At 43.9% G+C, this 15,791-nt stretch overlaps 1 protein-coding gene across 2 annotated transcripts in view; it reads left to right on the top strand.

Annotated features, from left to right (window-relative positions):
* CHRNA2 (cholinergic receptor nicotinic alpha 2 subunit) overlaps window positions 1-14,395 on the top strand; it is a 121,976-nt gene extending 107,581 nt beyond the window's left edge. For both annotated transcript variants that reach the window (XM_044291797.1, XM_044291798.1), the window contains exon 7: window positions 14,119-14,395. In XM_044291797.1, the coding sequence (XP_044147732.1) occupies window positions 14,119-14,244 (126 nt within the window). In that variant the 3' untranslated portion in view covers window positions 14,245-14,395. The remainder of the gene's footprint in view (window positions 1-14,118) is intronic.
* The last annotated feature ends 1,396 nt before the right edge of the window (window positions 14,396-15,791 follow it).

The raw sequence follows: 15,791 nt of genomic DNA, 5'->3' as shown, positions 1-15,791 counted from the left end.
GGGACACGGACCCTGATTGTGCTCCAGAGTCACTGTTCTGTCTCTGCTGTGAGAAGCGTTCCTGGTTCCCGTAGGACTCGGCCAGGGGCCCCATCCTCTCCAGGACACAGTCCATCTCCTTCACCACCTGTGCCAGCTCTATGCCCAGTAAGTGCAGCTTGGTATCATACAAGGTGTTACTATCGGGGTGTGCAGTTTTCAGGTTATATACAGTCATGTGAAAAAATTAGGACACCCTTTGAAAGCATGTGGTTTTTTGTAACATTTTTAATAAAAGGTTATTTCATCTCCGTTTCAACAATACAGAGAGATTAAAGTAATCCAACTAAACAAAGAAAACTGAAGAAAAGTCTTTTCAAGATCTTCTGTAAATGTCATTCTGCAAAAATGCCTATTCTAACTGAGGAAAAAGATAGGACACCCTCACATGTATTCCCTCTTAAATTGGCTCAGATCTCACACAGGTATATCACACCAGGTGCACATAATTAGTAGATCGTTACTCTGCATGTTGAATGAGGCTTGCCCTATTTAAACCTCAGACATTTAGTTTGGTGTGCTCCTGACTGTTGAAGTGAGAGTGAGCACCATGGTGAGAGCAAAAGAGCTGTCAGAGGACTTCAGAAAAAAGATTGTAGCAGCCTATGAGTCTGGGAAGGGATTTAAAAAGATCTCAAAAGATTTTGAAATCAGCCATTCCACTGTCCGGAAGATAGTCTACAAGTGGAGGGCTTTCAAAACAACTGCCAACATGCCCAGGACTGGTCGCCCCAGCAAGTTCACCCCAAGAGCAGACCGCAAGATGCTAAAAGAGGTCTCCAAAAACCCTAAAGTGTCATCTCGAGAACTACAGCAGGCTCTGGCTACTGTTGATGTAGAAGTACATGCCTCTACAATCAGAAAGAGACTGTACAAGTTTAACTTGCATGGGAGGTGTGCAAGGAGGAAACCTTTGCTTTCCAAGAGAAACATCGAGGCCAGACTGAAATTTGCCAGAGATAAAGTTGACAAAGACCAGGACTTCTGGAATAATGTTCTTTGGACAGATGAGTCCAAAATTGAATTATTTGGACACAACAGCAGAGGACATGTTTGGCGTAAACCAAACACAGCATTCCAAGAAAAGAACCTCATACCAACTGTGAAGCATGGAGGTGGAAGTGTCATGGTTTGGGGCTGCTTTGCTGCAGCAGGACCTGGTCAGCTCACCATCATAGAATCCACGATGAATTCTACTGTGTATCAGAAGGTGCTTGAAGAACATGTGAGACCATCAGTTAGAAAATTAAAGCTGAAGCGGAACTGGACCATGCAACATGACAATGACCCAAAACATACTAGTAAATCAACCAAAGATTGGCTGAAAAAGAAGAAATGGAGAGTCCTGGAATGGCCAAGTCAAAGTCCAGATTTGAATCCCATTGAGATGCTGTGGGGTGACTTGAAAAGGGCTGTACGTGCAAGAAACCCCTCAAACATCTCACAGCTGAAAAAGTTCTGCATTGAGGAGTGGGGTAAAATTTCCTCAGACCGATGTCGAAGACTGGTAGATGGCTACAAGAACCGTCTCACTGCAGTTATTTCAGCCAAAGGAGGTAACACTCGCTATTAGGGGCAAGGGTGTCCTATCTTTTTCCTCAGTTAGAATAGGCATTTTTGTAGAATGACATTTACAGAAGATCTTGAAAAGACTTTTCTTCAGTTTTCTTTGTTTAGTCGGATTACTTTAATCTCTCTGTATTGTTGAAACGGAGATGAAATAACCTTTTATTAAAAATGTTACAAAAAACCACATGCTTTCAAAGGGTGTCCTAATTTTTTCACATGACTGTATACAGTCTATCTGCATCTGTAGCAGTTGTTTGTGATGCTTTAACTCCCCCATTCTCCTTACCAGAGCCGGGATCTCCTCCGCCATCTGCAGCTCAGGCGCTCTCGTGGTCTCCTTCACCTGCTGCCCTGGTCGGGGCAGGGGTCCAGGCTGTTTGGATTCACCGGTCTCCTGCAGCTTTGCCTTCCCAGCTTTACTGCTAGTACTTGCGGTTGCATCTGCAGAGGCCTGTTCACACTTTGCAGTGTTTGTAGACATGGCATTCCTGGTTACCTGTAGAGGCATTGCTGCAGATCTGGTGCGGCCCTGACAGGCCATGCTGGAAGCCACAACTTGCTGTTTCAGGTTTTCTTGCAGTGTTTGTTTCTCCAGTGATGTCCGTCTCTGTCTGTGTGCAGGAGAGGGGAGCTGCTCACCTGCTGCACGGCCTGTGCTCATCACCCCTGCACCTTGCTGGCTGGACTTGGGATCCGCTTGCATCTTCACTGCACTCACTTTCCTCTCTTCTTCTTTCTTCAGAACAACAATATTTCCTTCATTCTGCTGCTGACTGGAAACTTTGGGATTAGTATCCACTTTAGGAATGGTTTGGGAGTTTTCTCCCAGTGTAGGCCCGGAAGCCTGGGCCTTGCTGAGGGAAGTTCCCCGCCCGGGCTGGCCACACCCTGGGCTCTGGACAGACATCCACAGGCTCAGGAGAGCTACTCACACACGTCCTCACAGCTAGGAGGCAGTATTATAGTAGTTATATTCTTGTACATAGGAGCAGTATTATAGTAGTTATATTCTTGTACATAGGAGCAGTATTATAGTAGCTATATTCTTGTACATAGAAGCAGAATTATAGTAGTTTTATTCTTGTACATAGGAGCAGTATTATAGTAGTTATATTTTTGTACATAGGAGCAGTATTATAGTAGTTATATTCTTGTACATAGGAGCAGTATTATAGTAGTTATATTCTTGTACATAGGAGGTAGTATTATAGAAGTTATATTCTTGTACATAGGAGCAGTATTATAGTAGTTATATTCTTGTAGGTACATAGGAGCAGTATTATAGTAGTTATATTCTTGTACATATGAGCAGTATTATAGTAGTTATATTCCTGTACATAGGAGGCAGTATTATAGTAGTCATAGTCTTGTACATAGGAGCAATATTATAGTAGTTATATTTTTGTACATAGAAGCAGTATTATAGTAGTTATATTCTTGTACATAGGAGCAGTATTATAGTAGGTATATTCTTGTAGGTACATAGGAGCAGTATTATAGTAGTTATATTCTTATAGGTACAAAGGATCAGTATTATAGTAGTTATATTTTTATATATAGGAGCAGTATTATAGTAGTTATGTTCTTGTACATAGGAGCAGTATTATAGTAGTTATATTCTTGTACATAGGAGCAGTATTATAGTAGTTATATTCTGTACATAGGAGCAGTATTATAGTATTTATATTCTTGTACATAGGAGGCAGTATTATAGTAGTTATATTCTTGTACATAGGAGCAGTATTATAGTAGTTATATTCTTAACCAAAACTCTTTTTATTGAGCGTGCATATGGTCTGGACAAAAAATCATGCATCAATATAAAGCCATTCGCAGATGGCAGCAGCATAATGGGTGCCAATATTCTCACAGACCATGTCAGATCTACTAACATAGTGAGTATAAACAATTTAGTAACAACGAATGAAAGAAAAGACACAGACAAGATTGGAGGGTGGGGGGTTGGGAGGAGGGGTAGAATTGGGTGGGTAGAGGAGGAGAGGGAGTTCTTCCAATTCACTCGGGATTGCGGTATTTCTCCCATGGTCGCCACAGTTTGAGAAATTTGGAACGTGTGCGAGTTTCCCAATGGGCTAATTCCTCAAATCTAAGCAGTTGATCTGTTTTCTCGGTCCACATTAACATAGAGGGTGGTGAGTCATTCTTCCAGAGGAGGGGTACCAACAAACGCGCTGCAGTAAGAAGCATGGTCGGGAGGTCTGCTTTGGCAGGAGTAAGGGAATCGTTGGGACACCAGAGGAGTACTAGTTTTGCATCCAGACGTACCTTAGAGGCGCATATCCGGTTAATTGTGTTCTCTATTTGAGACCAAAAGGGGCGAATTTTACTACAAGACCACCATATATGTGACAAAGAGCCAACTTCTGTTCCACACCTCCAGCACTGCGATGGAATGTCAGGGTTGAGCCTATGTAGGAATTCTGGCGTTTTGTACCAGCGGCTCAGTAACTTGTAGGAATTCTCCAGAATTTTGATGCATCGGTTGAAGCCATGTGAATGGGCTAAGATAAAGGCCTTCTCCGGCTCAGTCAGTTGGATTGTGAGCTCCTTTTCCCAGGCAGACATAAAGTGCAGTGCTGGAGGAGCAGAAGAGAGCAGCTCCCTGTAGAGTGTCGAGAGGGGCTTTTTCGGTAACTCGGGAACACAAAGCTTCTTTTCTAGCCAAGTAGGTGTATCATCAGTGGGGGAAGGTAGCTTGAGGGCTTTAACATCTCGGCTAAAGGCCCCAATAGAAAGGAAGGAGAGGGCTTTAACCTTTGGCAGAACCTGAATCTTGTCCCATGCCAAGTCCCCAGACGTGGAAGCTATATCTTGTAAGGTAAGGTCAGATAGTATGCTCCAGACTCCGGAGGGTCTGAGTATATCGGGGTGGATATAGTTCTGTAGTAGATGTAGGGGGAGGTGGATATTAGGGAATCTGATGTCTCGGGATTTATACAGTTTGGCCCATTCCACCAACATACCTTTCCAAATGGGAGAGGCAAACGCGTTATTCGGGGTGCATGTGCGGATTCCCCATAGGATAAGTCCTTCTTTGTAGGTGAGAAGAGCACGTTCCAGTTGTACGCAAAGATTCGGGGGTTGGCGTGAGAGGAGAGAAAAGCACCTGTTCAGGAGCGACGCTGTGTAATAAGTTTGGATGTCGGGCATACCAAAGCCCCCAAATCTCTTTTCTCTTGTCAATATTGAGTACGCTATCCTGGAGGACTTGCCCGCCCACATGAACAAAGAGAACACACGGCGTATTTCCATAAAAAAGGAGCGGGGTAGCCAAATTGGTAGTGTCTGAATTAAATATAGAAGTTTGGGTACAATGAAGGCTTTAAGGAAGTTCTTCCTTCCCATCCAGGAGATGAAGGGGAGTTTAAGGGACTGTAGATGTGTTCTAATGTCTTTGAGTAGGGGGCCATAGTTCAGACTAAATAGGTCATCTTGGTTAGCCGAGATTTGTATCCCTAGAAACTTAATATCACGGGGGGCCCAAGCAAAGGAGGTGGCGCGTTTAAGGTCCTTGACTACATATGATTTGCATGAAACATTCAGGGCCATGGATTTGCTATAATTAATCTTGAAGTTAGATATCCACCCGAACTCTTCGAACAGATAATGGAGCCGTGGGAAAGAAATCGTGGGGTTGGTGGTCATAATCAATAGATCATCGGCAAATGCCGCGGTGGTATGCATACAAGAGCCCATCTTGATGCCTTCAATTGCGGGGTCCTGTCTAATCTTGCATAGCAGCGTTTCCATAACTATGACAAAAAGAGACGGGGAGAGGGGGCATCCCTGTCTAGTGCCATTGGATATGGCAAAGGCAGGGGAAAGAGTGCCGTTGACTTTGATTCTGGCAGAGGGGGACGAGTATAAAGAGAAAATAGCCGCGATAAACTGATCAGGGAAGCCAAATTTTGACAGTGCCGCAGACATGTACTGCCAACTGACCCTGTCAAAGGCCTTTTCCGCGTCTGTACTGAGCAAGGCTAGCGGAGTTGAAGTGCTCCGTGCCCAATTCATGAGGTGAAGGAGGCGGACGGTATTTTCGTTCCCCTGTCTGCCAGAGACAAACCCAACCTGCTCCCTATGGATGATATCGGGGAGAATCCGCTGAATTCGCTGAGCCAATATCTTAGCCCACCACTTTACGTCCGTGTTAAGGAGGGAGATTGGGCGATAACTACCACAATTTAGAGGATCTTTGTTCTCTTTATGAATAATCGTAATGTGGGCCGAAAGCGATTGGGGGGGGGAGGTGGCCACCGTTCAGTAGGTGGTTACACATGGAGCGGAAGTGGGGGACTAGGACCTCTTGAAAATTTTTATAGTACGTAATGGAGAAGCCATCAGGTCCAGGGCTCTTCCCCGAAGGAATAGAGGCCAGTACTTTCCGCGCTTCAGCATCTGTTATTGGGGCTACTAGTTGAGTTGACTGGGATTGGGTGATATTAGGGAGATGTAGGGAGGAAAGAAATTTTTCCGTGGCGTCCGTGAGGGTATTGAGCGACTGATTCGAGGGGGGTGGAAGATTGTAGAGCTCCGTATAAAAGGTGCTAAAGGCCATCGCAATGTCAGGGGTGGACTTCAGGTGAGTTCCTTTAGCATCTTTGATAGCAGAGATAAAAGAATCAGAATGTTGTTTTTTAACCAGCGCTGCCATAAGTTTGTTCCCCTTATCGCCATGAGCGTACGATTTAAATCTAGAGCGTAAGAGCAGTTTGGCTGATGTAACATTTAGTAAGTTCTTAAGCTTAGTTCTAGCATCACTAAGTTCAGTGGCACAACTAAGTGCCTGTGATTGTTTGTGCGTAAGTTCGAGCGACTCAATTTGGGACATAAGGGTGGCAATGGCTTGAGAACGTTGTTTTTTAACATGGGAGCCGAGGGCGATAAGTTCACCTCGGATCACCGCTTTATGGGTCTCCCATACAATCGGTGGCGAGGGAGGTGTGGGACCTGCGTTATTCTGCTGGAAGAACTCTGTCAGAGAGGAAGCTAGCTTCTGGGAGTTGGCCTGATCTAAGATGAGGGTGTCATTGAGGCGCCAATTCCATTCCCTTTTTGGAAGAGAGGTCAAGGTGAAATGTATAAAAATTGGGGAGTGATCTGACAAAGTAATATTACCTATTTTGGCGTGTAGGAGCAGTTGGGCATGTTTGGAGGATAAGAAGAAGTGATCCAGTCTATGGTATGAGGACTTGGCATGGGAAAAGAAGGTATAATCGCTACCAGAGGGGTTTAGAGTGCGCCATGTGTCAAACACACCTAATTTTTTCAGGGCCAATTTCAAACGCCTCAAACGTATGTGCGTAATAGCTGACTTCCCGGAGGAGGAGTCTAAGCTAGGATCAAGGGATACATTAAAATCTCCCCCTAAAATTACAACGCCCTCCTTGAAGGAGGATAGGAGCGTGAGGGTCTGAATCAGCCATTGGACCTGTCCCCTATTTGGAGCGTAGACGTTAGCTAGTGTGATCTGAGTGTCAGCAATTACGCCCTTCACAAACAAGTACCGACCATCTGGGTCTGAGGAAGAAGCCGAGACTACGAAGGGTAGTTGCTTGTGAATGGCGATGCTAACACCTCTGCTAGCCGAGCCATGTGTGCTGTGGTACCATTGTGAGAATTTTTTGGGTGCAAGATTAGGTATCTTACCCGACCGGAAGTGGGTCTCTTGGAAGAATGCTATGGAGACTTTGTCTTTCTGCAGTAGAGATAGGATTTGCGACCTCTTACATGGCTCATTCAGACCTCTCACGTTGAAAGAGGAAACTATGACTTCAGCCATCTCCGGGCGGTGGTTGGGTACATTGCATGCCATCAGTGGTAGACCAATCAAGCGTGGAAGAAGGAGGGAAAGACACGGTAGGAGAAGGGAAGACACAGACAAAATGAACAAAACTTCTGCAAATAAAATAACGGAAAGTTAAATGCAAAAACCAGCATAAAACACAGAAAAATGAAAGCTCCACAGGGCGCCCGATGGTGAAACGATCCATTTGCATGACGGCGGACAGCCGGGATCTACCGGGCGGGGGGTCTCGTGGAGCCCTTAGGGGCCAGAAGGAGGCCATCAGGGGGTAGGGTCGTAAACCGGGTTAGACGCTGGTTAAACCCCAGCTTCTCGGGGGGAGGGGGGGAAAAGTAATGTGAACCATAAAACGTAGCATAAACAAGGTCCCAAAGAGAACGAAAAGGGAAAGTCTCTTTCGTGCTGTAACAAGGGACGCCATCTGGGTGACATCAGGGGTCACAGGCCGGGTGACCAGCGAAGGCAGTGCCCTTTTATTGGGCTATAGAGTTGATTAGTGTCCCATATGCGACATATCATCTCAGCGGTGCGGAGGAAACTCGGAAGTGGCGGGGAGATGGCGTTCCCGGTTAGGTCTGGTAGCTTTACCCGAGGTGGCAGTATTCCACTGGTCCGAGCTTGGAGGCGAGGGTATCGGCACTCCCTGATCGGCAGGCATCCAGGACGGTATCTCCAGCGGTGAAATACCCAGGTGAACCCAGGCAGCGTTTAGATCCTGAGGGGAGCGTATAGTAATCTGTCTCCCGTTCTTCATAACGGCCAGGCCGAATGGGTAAAGCCATCTGAACTGGATGGCAGAGGCCTTGAGAGCTTCTAGGAGTGGCCGGAGAATTCGGCGTTTCGCCAGCGTAGTAGGAGCCAGGTCTTGAAAAAACAAGATCGGTGTGCCTTCAAATCCCAGGCTGTCTGCTTCTCTACTTGCTTTCAGCAGAGCCGCAGTGTCCACATAACTAAGAAGGCCACAAACAACATCTCTCGGCGGCTCAGAGCCTTTAGGTTTAGGTCTCAAAGCTCTGTGTATCCTCTCAATTGTGATTTTCGCAGCTCTGTCCGTTCCCAAAAGATTCGCAAAAATTTTGCATGCGATTTTTTTCCAGAGCTTCCGATGCGAATGATTCAGGCAGGCCCCGGATGCGAATATTTCGCCTGCGGCTGCGATTTTCTTGATCCTCGATGCGCAGCAAAGCATCATTAAGGAAGTCTTTTTGCGAATTTAATACTGCGCATATTTCTCCCTCGTGGCGAATAATCGCATCATGCGAATTTTCTAAGTCCGCCACCCGCTGCCCCATGCTGCGCAGGTCTACCTTGATCTCTGCTAGGTCTTGTCTCAGGGGAGCCAGAGCGGCGTCCAGGACCTCCCGAAGTGCTGTCTTAGATAGAGTTCCACTCCGTTTTCGGGCTTTGTAATCCGAGATGTCAGAAGCGCTTCCTGCTTCAGAATAGTCTTCTCCCTCAGAATGCTGAGAGGCAGCCGGCGCCATCTTGGGGGTCTCAGCTCCACGGGCCTTGGGCTGCTTTTTCAGGTATTGCTCCATGTCTGGCTGCTTGGAGCGGACCCGGGTGGTCTCTAAAGGGTCCTTGCTGCGGTCTCTCCCCGTTTTGCCCATTTGCGCAGGTAAAAAAGTGCTTTTAATGGGGTTAATCACCAGCTAGCCGGAGGAGCTCAGCAACAGGCAGCCATTCAGGAAGGCAGCCAAGCTCCGCCCCCATAGTAGTTATATTCTGTACATAGGAGCAGTATTATAGTATTTATATTCTTGTACATAGGAGGCAGTATTATAGTAGTTATATTCTTGTATATAGGAGCAGTATTATAGTAGTTATATTCCTTTACATAGGAGCAGTATTATAGTAGTTATATTCTTGTACATAGGAGCAGTATTATAGTATTTATATTCTTGTACATAGGAGCAGTATTATAGTAGTTATATTCTTGTATATAGGAGCAGTATTATAGTAGTTATATTCTTGTACATAGGAGCAGTATTATAGTAGTTATATTCTTGTACATAGGAGCAGTATTATAGTAGTTATATTCTTGTACATAGGAGCAGTATTATAGTAGTTCTATTCTTGCACATAGGAGCAGTATTATAGTAGTTATATACTTGTACATAGGAGCAGTATTATAGTAGTTATATACTTGTACATAGGAGCAATATTATAGTAGTTATATACTTGTACACAGGAGCAGTATTATAGTAGTTATATACTTGTACACAGGAGCAGTATTATAGTAGTTATATTCTTGTACATAGGAGCAGTATTATAGTAGTTATATTCTTGTACATAGGAGCAGTATTATAGTAGTTCTATTCTTGTACATAGGAGCAGTATTATAGTAGTTATATACTTGTACATAGGAGCAGTATTATAGTAGTTATACAGGGAGTGCAGAATTATTAGGCAAATGAGTATTTTGACCACATCATCCTCTTTATGCATGTTTTCTTACTCCAAGCTGTATAGGCTTGAAAGCCTACTACCAATTAAGCATATTCTTGTACACAGGAGCAGTATTATAGTAGTTATATTTTTGTACATAGAAGCAGTATTATAGTAGTTATATTCTTGTACATAGGAGCAGTATTATAGTAGTTATATTCTTGTAGGTACATAGGATCAGTATTATAGCAGTTATATTCTTGTACATAGGAGGCAGTAGTATAGTAGTTATATTCTTGTACATATGAGCAGTATTATAGTAGTTATATTCTTGTACATAGGAGCAGTATTATAGTAGTTATACAGGTCCTTCTCAAAAAATTAGCATATTGTGATAAAGTTCATTATTTTCTGTAATGTACTGATAAACATTAGACTTTCATATATTTTAGATTCATTACACACCAACTGAAGTAGTTCAAGCCTTTTATTGTTTTAATATTGATGATTTTGGCATACAGCTCATGAAAACCCAAAATTCCTATCTCAAAAAATTAGCATATCATGAAAAGGTTCTCTAAACGAGCTATTAACCTAATCATCTGAATTAACTAATTAACTCTAAACACCTGCAAAAGATTCCTGAGGCTTTTAAAAACTCCCAGTCTGGTTCATTACTCAAAACCGCAATCATGGGTAAGACTGCCGACCTGACTGCTGTCCAGAAGGCCATCATTGACACCCTCAAGCAAGAGGGTAAGACACAGAAAGAAACTTCTGAAGGAATAGGCTGTTCCCAGAGTGCTGTATCAAGGCCCCTCAGTGGGAAGTCTGTGGGAAGGAAAAAGTGTGGCAGAAAACGCTGCACAACGAGAAGAGGTGACCGGACCCTGAGGAAGATTGTGGAGAAGGACCGTTTCCAGACCTTGGGGGACCTGCGGAAGCAGTGGACTGAGTCTGGAGTAGAAACATCCAGAGCCCCCGTGTACAGGCGTGTGCAGGAAATGGGCTACAGGTGCCGCATTCCCCAGGTCAAGCCACTTTTGAACCAGAAACAGAGGCAGAAGCGCCTGACCTGGGCTACAGAGAAGCAGCACTGGACTGTTGCATGTCATTCGGAAATCAAGGTGCCAGAGTCTGGAGGAGACTGGGGAGAGGGAAATGCCAAAATGCCTGAAGTCTAGTGTCAAGTACCCACAGTCAGTGATGGTCTGGGGTGCCATGTCAGCTGCTGGTGTTGGTCCACTGTGTTTTTATCAAGGGCAGGGTCAATGCAGCTAGCTATCAGGAGATTTTGGAGCACTTCATGCTTCCATCTGCTGAAAAGCTTTATGGAGATGAAGATTTCATTTTTCAGCACGACCTGGCACCTGCTCACAGTGCCAAAACCGCTGGTAAATGGTTTACTGACCATGGTATTACTGTGCTCAATTGGCCTGCCAACTCTCCTGACCTGAACCCCACAGAGAATCTGTGGGATATTGGGAAGAGAAAGTTGAGAGACGCAAGACCCAACACTCTGGATGAGCTTAAGGCCGCTATCGAAGCATCCTGGGCCTCCATAACACCTCAGCAGTGCCACAGGCTGATTGCCTCCATGCCACGCCGCATTGAAGCATCCTGGGCCTCCATAACACCTCAGCAGTGCCACAGGCTGATTGCCTCCATGCCACGCCGCATTGAAGCAGTCATTTCTGCAAAAGGATTCCCAACCAAGTATTGAGTGCATAACTGAACATAATTATTTGAAGGTTGACTTTTTTTGTATTAAAAACACTTTTCTTTTATTGGTCGGATGAAATATGCTAATTTTTAGAGATAGGAAATTTGGGTTTTCATGAGCTGTATGCCAAAATCATCAATATTAAAACAATAAAAGGCTTGAACTACTTCAGTTGGTGTGTAATGAATCTAAAATATATGAAAGTCTAATGTTTATCAGTACATTACAGAAAATAATGAACTTTATCACAATATGCTAATTTTTTGAGAAGGACCTGTATACTTGTACATAGGAGCAGTATTATAGTAGTTATATACTTGTACATAGGAGCAGTATTATAGTAGTTATACAGGGAGTGCAGAATTATTAGGCAAATGAGTATTTTGACCACATCATCCTCTTTATGCATGTTGTCTTACTCCAAGCTGTATAGGCTTGAAAGCCTACTACCAATTAAGCATATTAGGTGATGTGCATCTCTGTAATGAGAAGGGGTGTGGTCTAATGACATCAACACCCTATATCAGGTGTGCATAATTATTAGGCAACTTCCTTTCCTTTGGCAAAATGGGTCAAAAGAAGGACTTGACAGGCTCAGAAAAGTCAAAAATAGTGAGATATCTTGCAGAGGGATGCAGCACTCTTAAAATTGCAAAGCTTCTGAAGTGTGATCATCGAACAATCAAGCGTTTCATTCAAAATAGTCAACAGGGTCGCAAGAAGCGTGTGGAAAAACCAAGGCGCAAAATAACTGCCCATGAACTGAGAAAAGTCAAGCGTGCAGCTGCCAAGATGCCACTTGCCACCAGTTTGGCCATATTTCAGAGCTGCAACATCACTGGAGTGCCCAAAAGCACAAGGTGTGCAATACTCAGAGACATGGCCAAGGTAAGAAAGGCTGAAAGACGACCACCACTGAACAAGACACACAAGCTGAAACGTCAAGACTGGGCCAAGAAATATCTCAAGACTGATTTTTCTAAGGTTTTATGGACTGATGAAATGAGAGTCAGTCTTGATGGGCCAGATGGATGGGCCCGTGGCTGGATTGGTAAAGGGCAGAGAGCTCCAGTCCGACTCAGATGCCAGCAAGGTGGAGGTGGAGTACTGGTTTGGGCTGGTATCATCAAAGATGAGCTTGTGGGACCTTTTCGGGTTGAGGATGGAGTCAAGCTCAACTCCCAGTCCTACTGCCAGTTTCTGGAAGACACCTTCTTCAAGCAGTGGTACAGGAAGAAGTCTGCATCCTTCAAGAAAAACATGATTTTCATGCAGGACAATGCTCCATCACACGCATCCAAGTACTCCACAACGTGGCTGGCAAGAAAGGGTATAAAAGAAGAAAAACTAATGACATGGCCTCCTTGTTCACCTGATCTGAACCCCATTGAGAACCTGTGGTCCATCATCAAATGTGAGATTTACAAGGAGGGAAAACAGTACACCTCTCTGAACAGTGTCTGGGAGGCTGTGGTTGCTGCTGCACGCAATGTTGATGGTGAACAGATCAAAACACTGACAGAATCCATGGATGGCAGACTTTTGAGTGTCCTTGCAAAGAAAGGTGGCTATATTGGTCACTGATTTGTTTTTTGTTTTGTTTTTATGTCAGAAATGTAAATTTGTGAATGTTGAGATGTTATATTGGTTTCACTGGTAAAAATAAATAATTGAAATGGGTATAAATTTGTTTTTTGTTAAGTTGCCTAATAATCATGCACAGTAATAGTCACCTGCACACACAGATATCCCCCTAAAATAGCTAAAACTAAAAACAAACTAAAAACTACTTCCAAAAATATTCAGCTTTGATATTTAATGAGTTTTTTGGGTTCATTGAGAACATGGTTGTTGTTCAATAATAAAATTAATCCTCAAAAATACAACTTGCCTGATAATTCTGCACTCCCTGTATACTTGTATACAGGAGCAGTATTATAGTAGTTATATTCCTGTACATAGGAGGCAGTATTATAGTAGTAATATTCTTGTACATAGGAGCAGTATTATAGTAGTTATATTCTTGTACATAGGAGCAGTATTATAGTAGTTATATTCTTGTACATAGGAGGCAGTATTATAGTAGTTATATTCTTGTACATAGGAGCTGTATTATAGTAGTTATATTCTTGTGCATAGGAGCAGTATTATAGTAGTTATATTCTTGTACATAGGAGCAGTATTATAGTAGTAATATTCTTGTACATAGGAGCAGTATTATAGTAGTTATATTCTTGTACATAGGAGGCAGTATTATAGTAGTAATATTCTTGTACATAGGAGCAGTATTATAGTAGTTATATTCTTGTACATAGGAGCAGTATTATAGTATTTATATTCTTGTACATAGAAGCAGTATTATAGTAGTATATTGGATACTTTTTATCATTACTAGAAACTGCACTTTTTCACTTATCTGCAACATTGGTCCAGTCCTTTATTCTCCACGTGTGAACCTGGCTACTGGAATTGTTGTTTTCAGCATTATTGTAGTTGCATTCTTCTTTATAGTAGTTCAGTATTATAGTGCATTAGTTATGTTAATCATAAGTTTTCTTATTTCTGACCTCAGGTAAAAGAAGACTGGAAATATGTGGCGATGGTGATTGACCGGATATTTCTCTGGATGTTCATAATCGTGTGTTTATTAGGGACGATCGGATTATTCCTTCCCCCTTTCCTAGCTGGAATGATATAGGACATTTTTTTGACACTTTCTGGCTCCTCTGCTGACATGAGGAGGACTTTGCTATTCACATCTCAGGCTCTTGGATGGACTGTGGCCTCTCACAGACGTGGCTCCTTCTGGAGGAACGCCGCTGACAATGGACGCTTGCTCATAAATGATAATAAATGGATGCAATTAATAAAGGAGGCTTCCACTCTTTCTTCTATCATTTCTCATCTGAGGTTTAATTCCACTTAAAGGGGACCCCAAGAATTGCATGGTGATTGTACCCGATGGAAGAGTTCCCATTACATTTCATACGGGACTTTAAGGAGTTGTGCTTTCTTCTAATACAGCGCCACATTTAACCACAAGACTCATTGAGGTCAATGAGGCTGTGCTGCAGCGTCTGTGGTCAGACGTGGCACTGTTGTAGCCTTAAGATGGGCTGTTAGTATTCGATTGATGGTGGTCTTACCAGGGGTGCGCCACCAATGAGGCCAGGTAAGGCGATCACCTCAGGCAGCACCAGGTAGAGGCAAGAGGGGGGCAGCGGATGGACCATGGGCAATAGGCATTTTAATTGTGGCAAAGGGGTTAGGTTAAGGAATTGACATGGGGGGGGGCACTGATTTAGTGAGACCCCTGGGTCTTACTCCCGGATGGTCACTGAGTAAAGGGGCTGCACCGCTCTACCTCTGCCTGTTGTGCATCCTCTGTTTATGTAGTGACAGCGCCATTCATATGCTTGTGGCTGTTCCTGGTACTGCAGCCTAGTCTCATTCAAGTGAGATAGCTATGCCCCCTCTGCTGATTGTTTGAGGTGTCGGCAGTCGGACCCCCACCCACGAAGTATAGATGACTGGACTAATGATATGTCATTAAGATTCAAGTCCCTAAAGAAGTACTTCTGCCGGAAAAAACTTTGAGTAAAATAAACCTTTTTCAATATCTTTACATAAGGAAATAAGAAATTATATTCAATCCTCACAGTTTCTAAGATCTCTGCTTGCTGTTAGTCAACATGTACCGATGGGAATCCCTCTGTAATGAGCTCCACAGCTGTAAAAAGTAAGGAATGGGTGTGCCTGCTGAAAGACAGCAAGCAGAGATCTTAACAAATGTCCCTGTCTTATGTAAAAACAGCGGCATAAAAGGCCTTTTATGTCCGTTGAATGCCTAAGTACGTTGCCACCCAGTACTGGTCCTTGCCCTTTATACTTTTTATACGGGGGTCCCTCTTCAAGCACTGGCGCATCAAGGCCCCCATTTGCACTAAATTGGAAGTGGTGGAGTGCCCTGGCTCCTGCTCATCATCCAGGAGAATGTCGTCCTCGTTCTCCTCCCCCCATCCACGGACAACACCAGGGATCCCAGAAACGTTCAAAGCCTGCTCTTCTTGCTCCTCCTTTGCCCCGGCACCATCCTCCTCTGACTCCTCTTCAGACTCCTGCTGACTTGTCTCAGATTGAGTAGCCCCCCTGGGAATTCATCCAGCATTGCGACTTCCTCATCTTCCAGCTCCTGCTCCTCGACGGATTGATCAATGACACGACGCAATGCACACTCCAGAAAGA

The sequence above is a fragment of the Bufo gargarizans genome, chromosome 4, assembly GCF_014858855.1.
Source record: "Bufo gargarizans isolate SCDJY-AF-19 chromosome 4, ASM1485885v1, whole genome shotgun sequence".
Taxonomy (NCBI): Eukaryota; Metazoa; Chordata; class Amphibia; order Anura; family Bufonidae; genus Bufo; species Bufo gargarizans.
The sequence above is the reverse complement of the archived record's forward strand: the minus strand, read 5'-3'. Positions and strand labels throughout refer to the sequence as shown.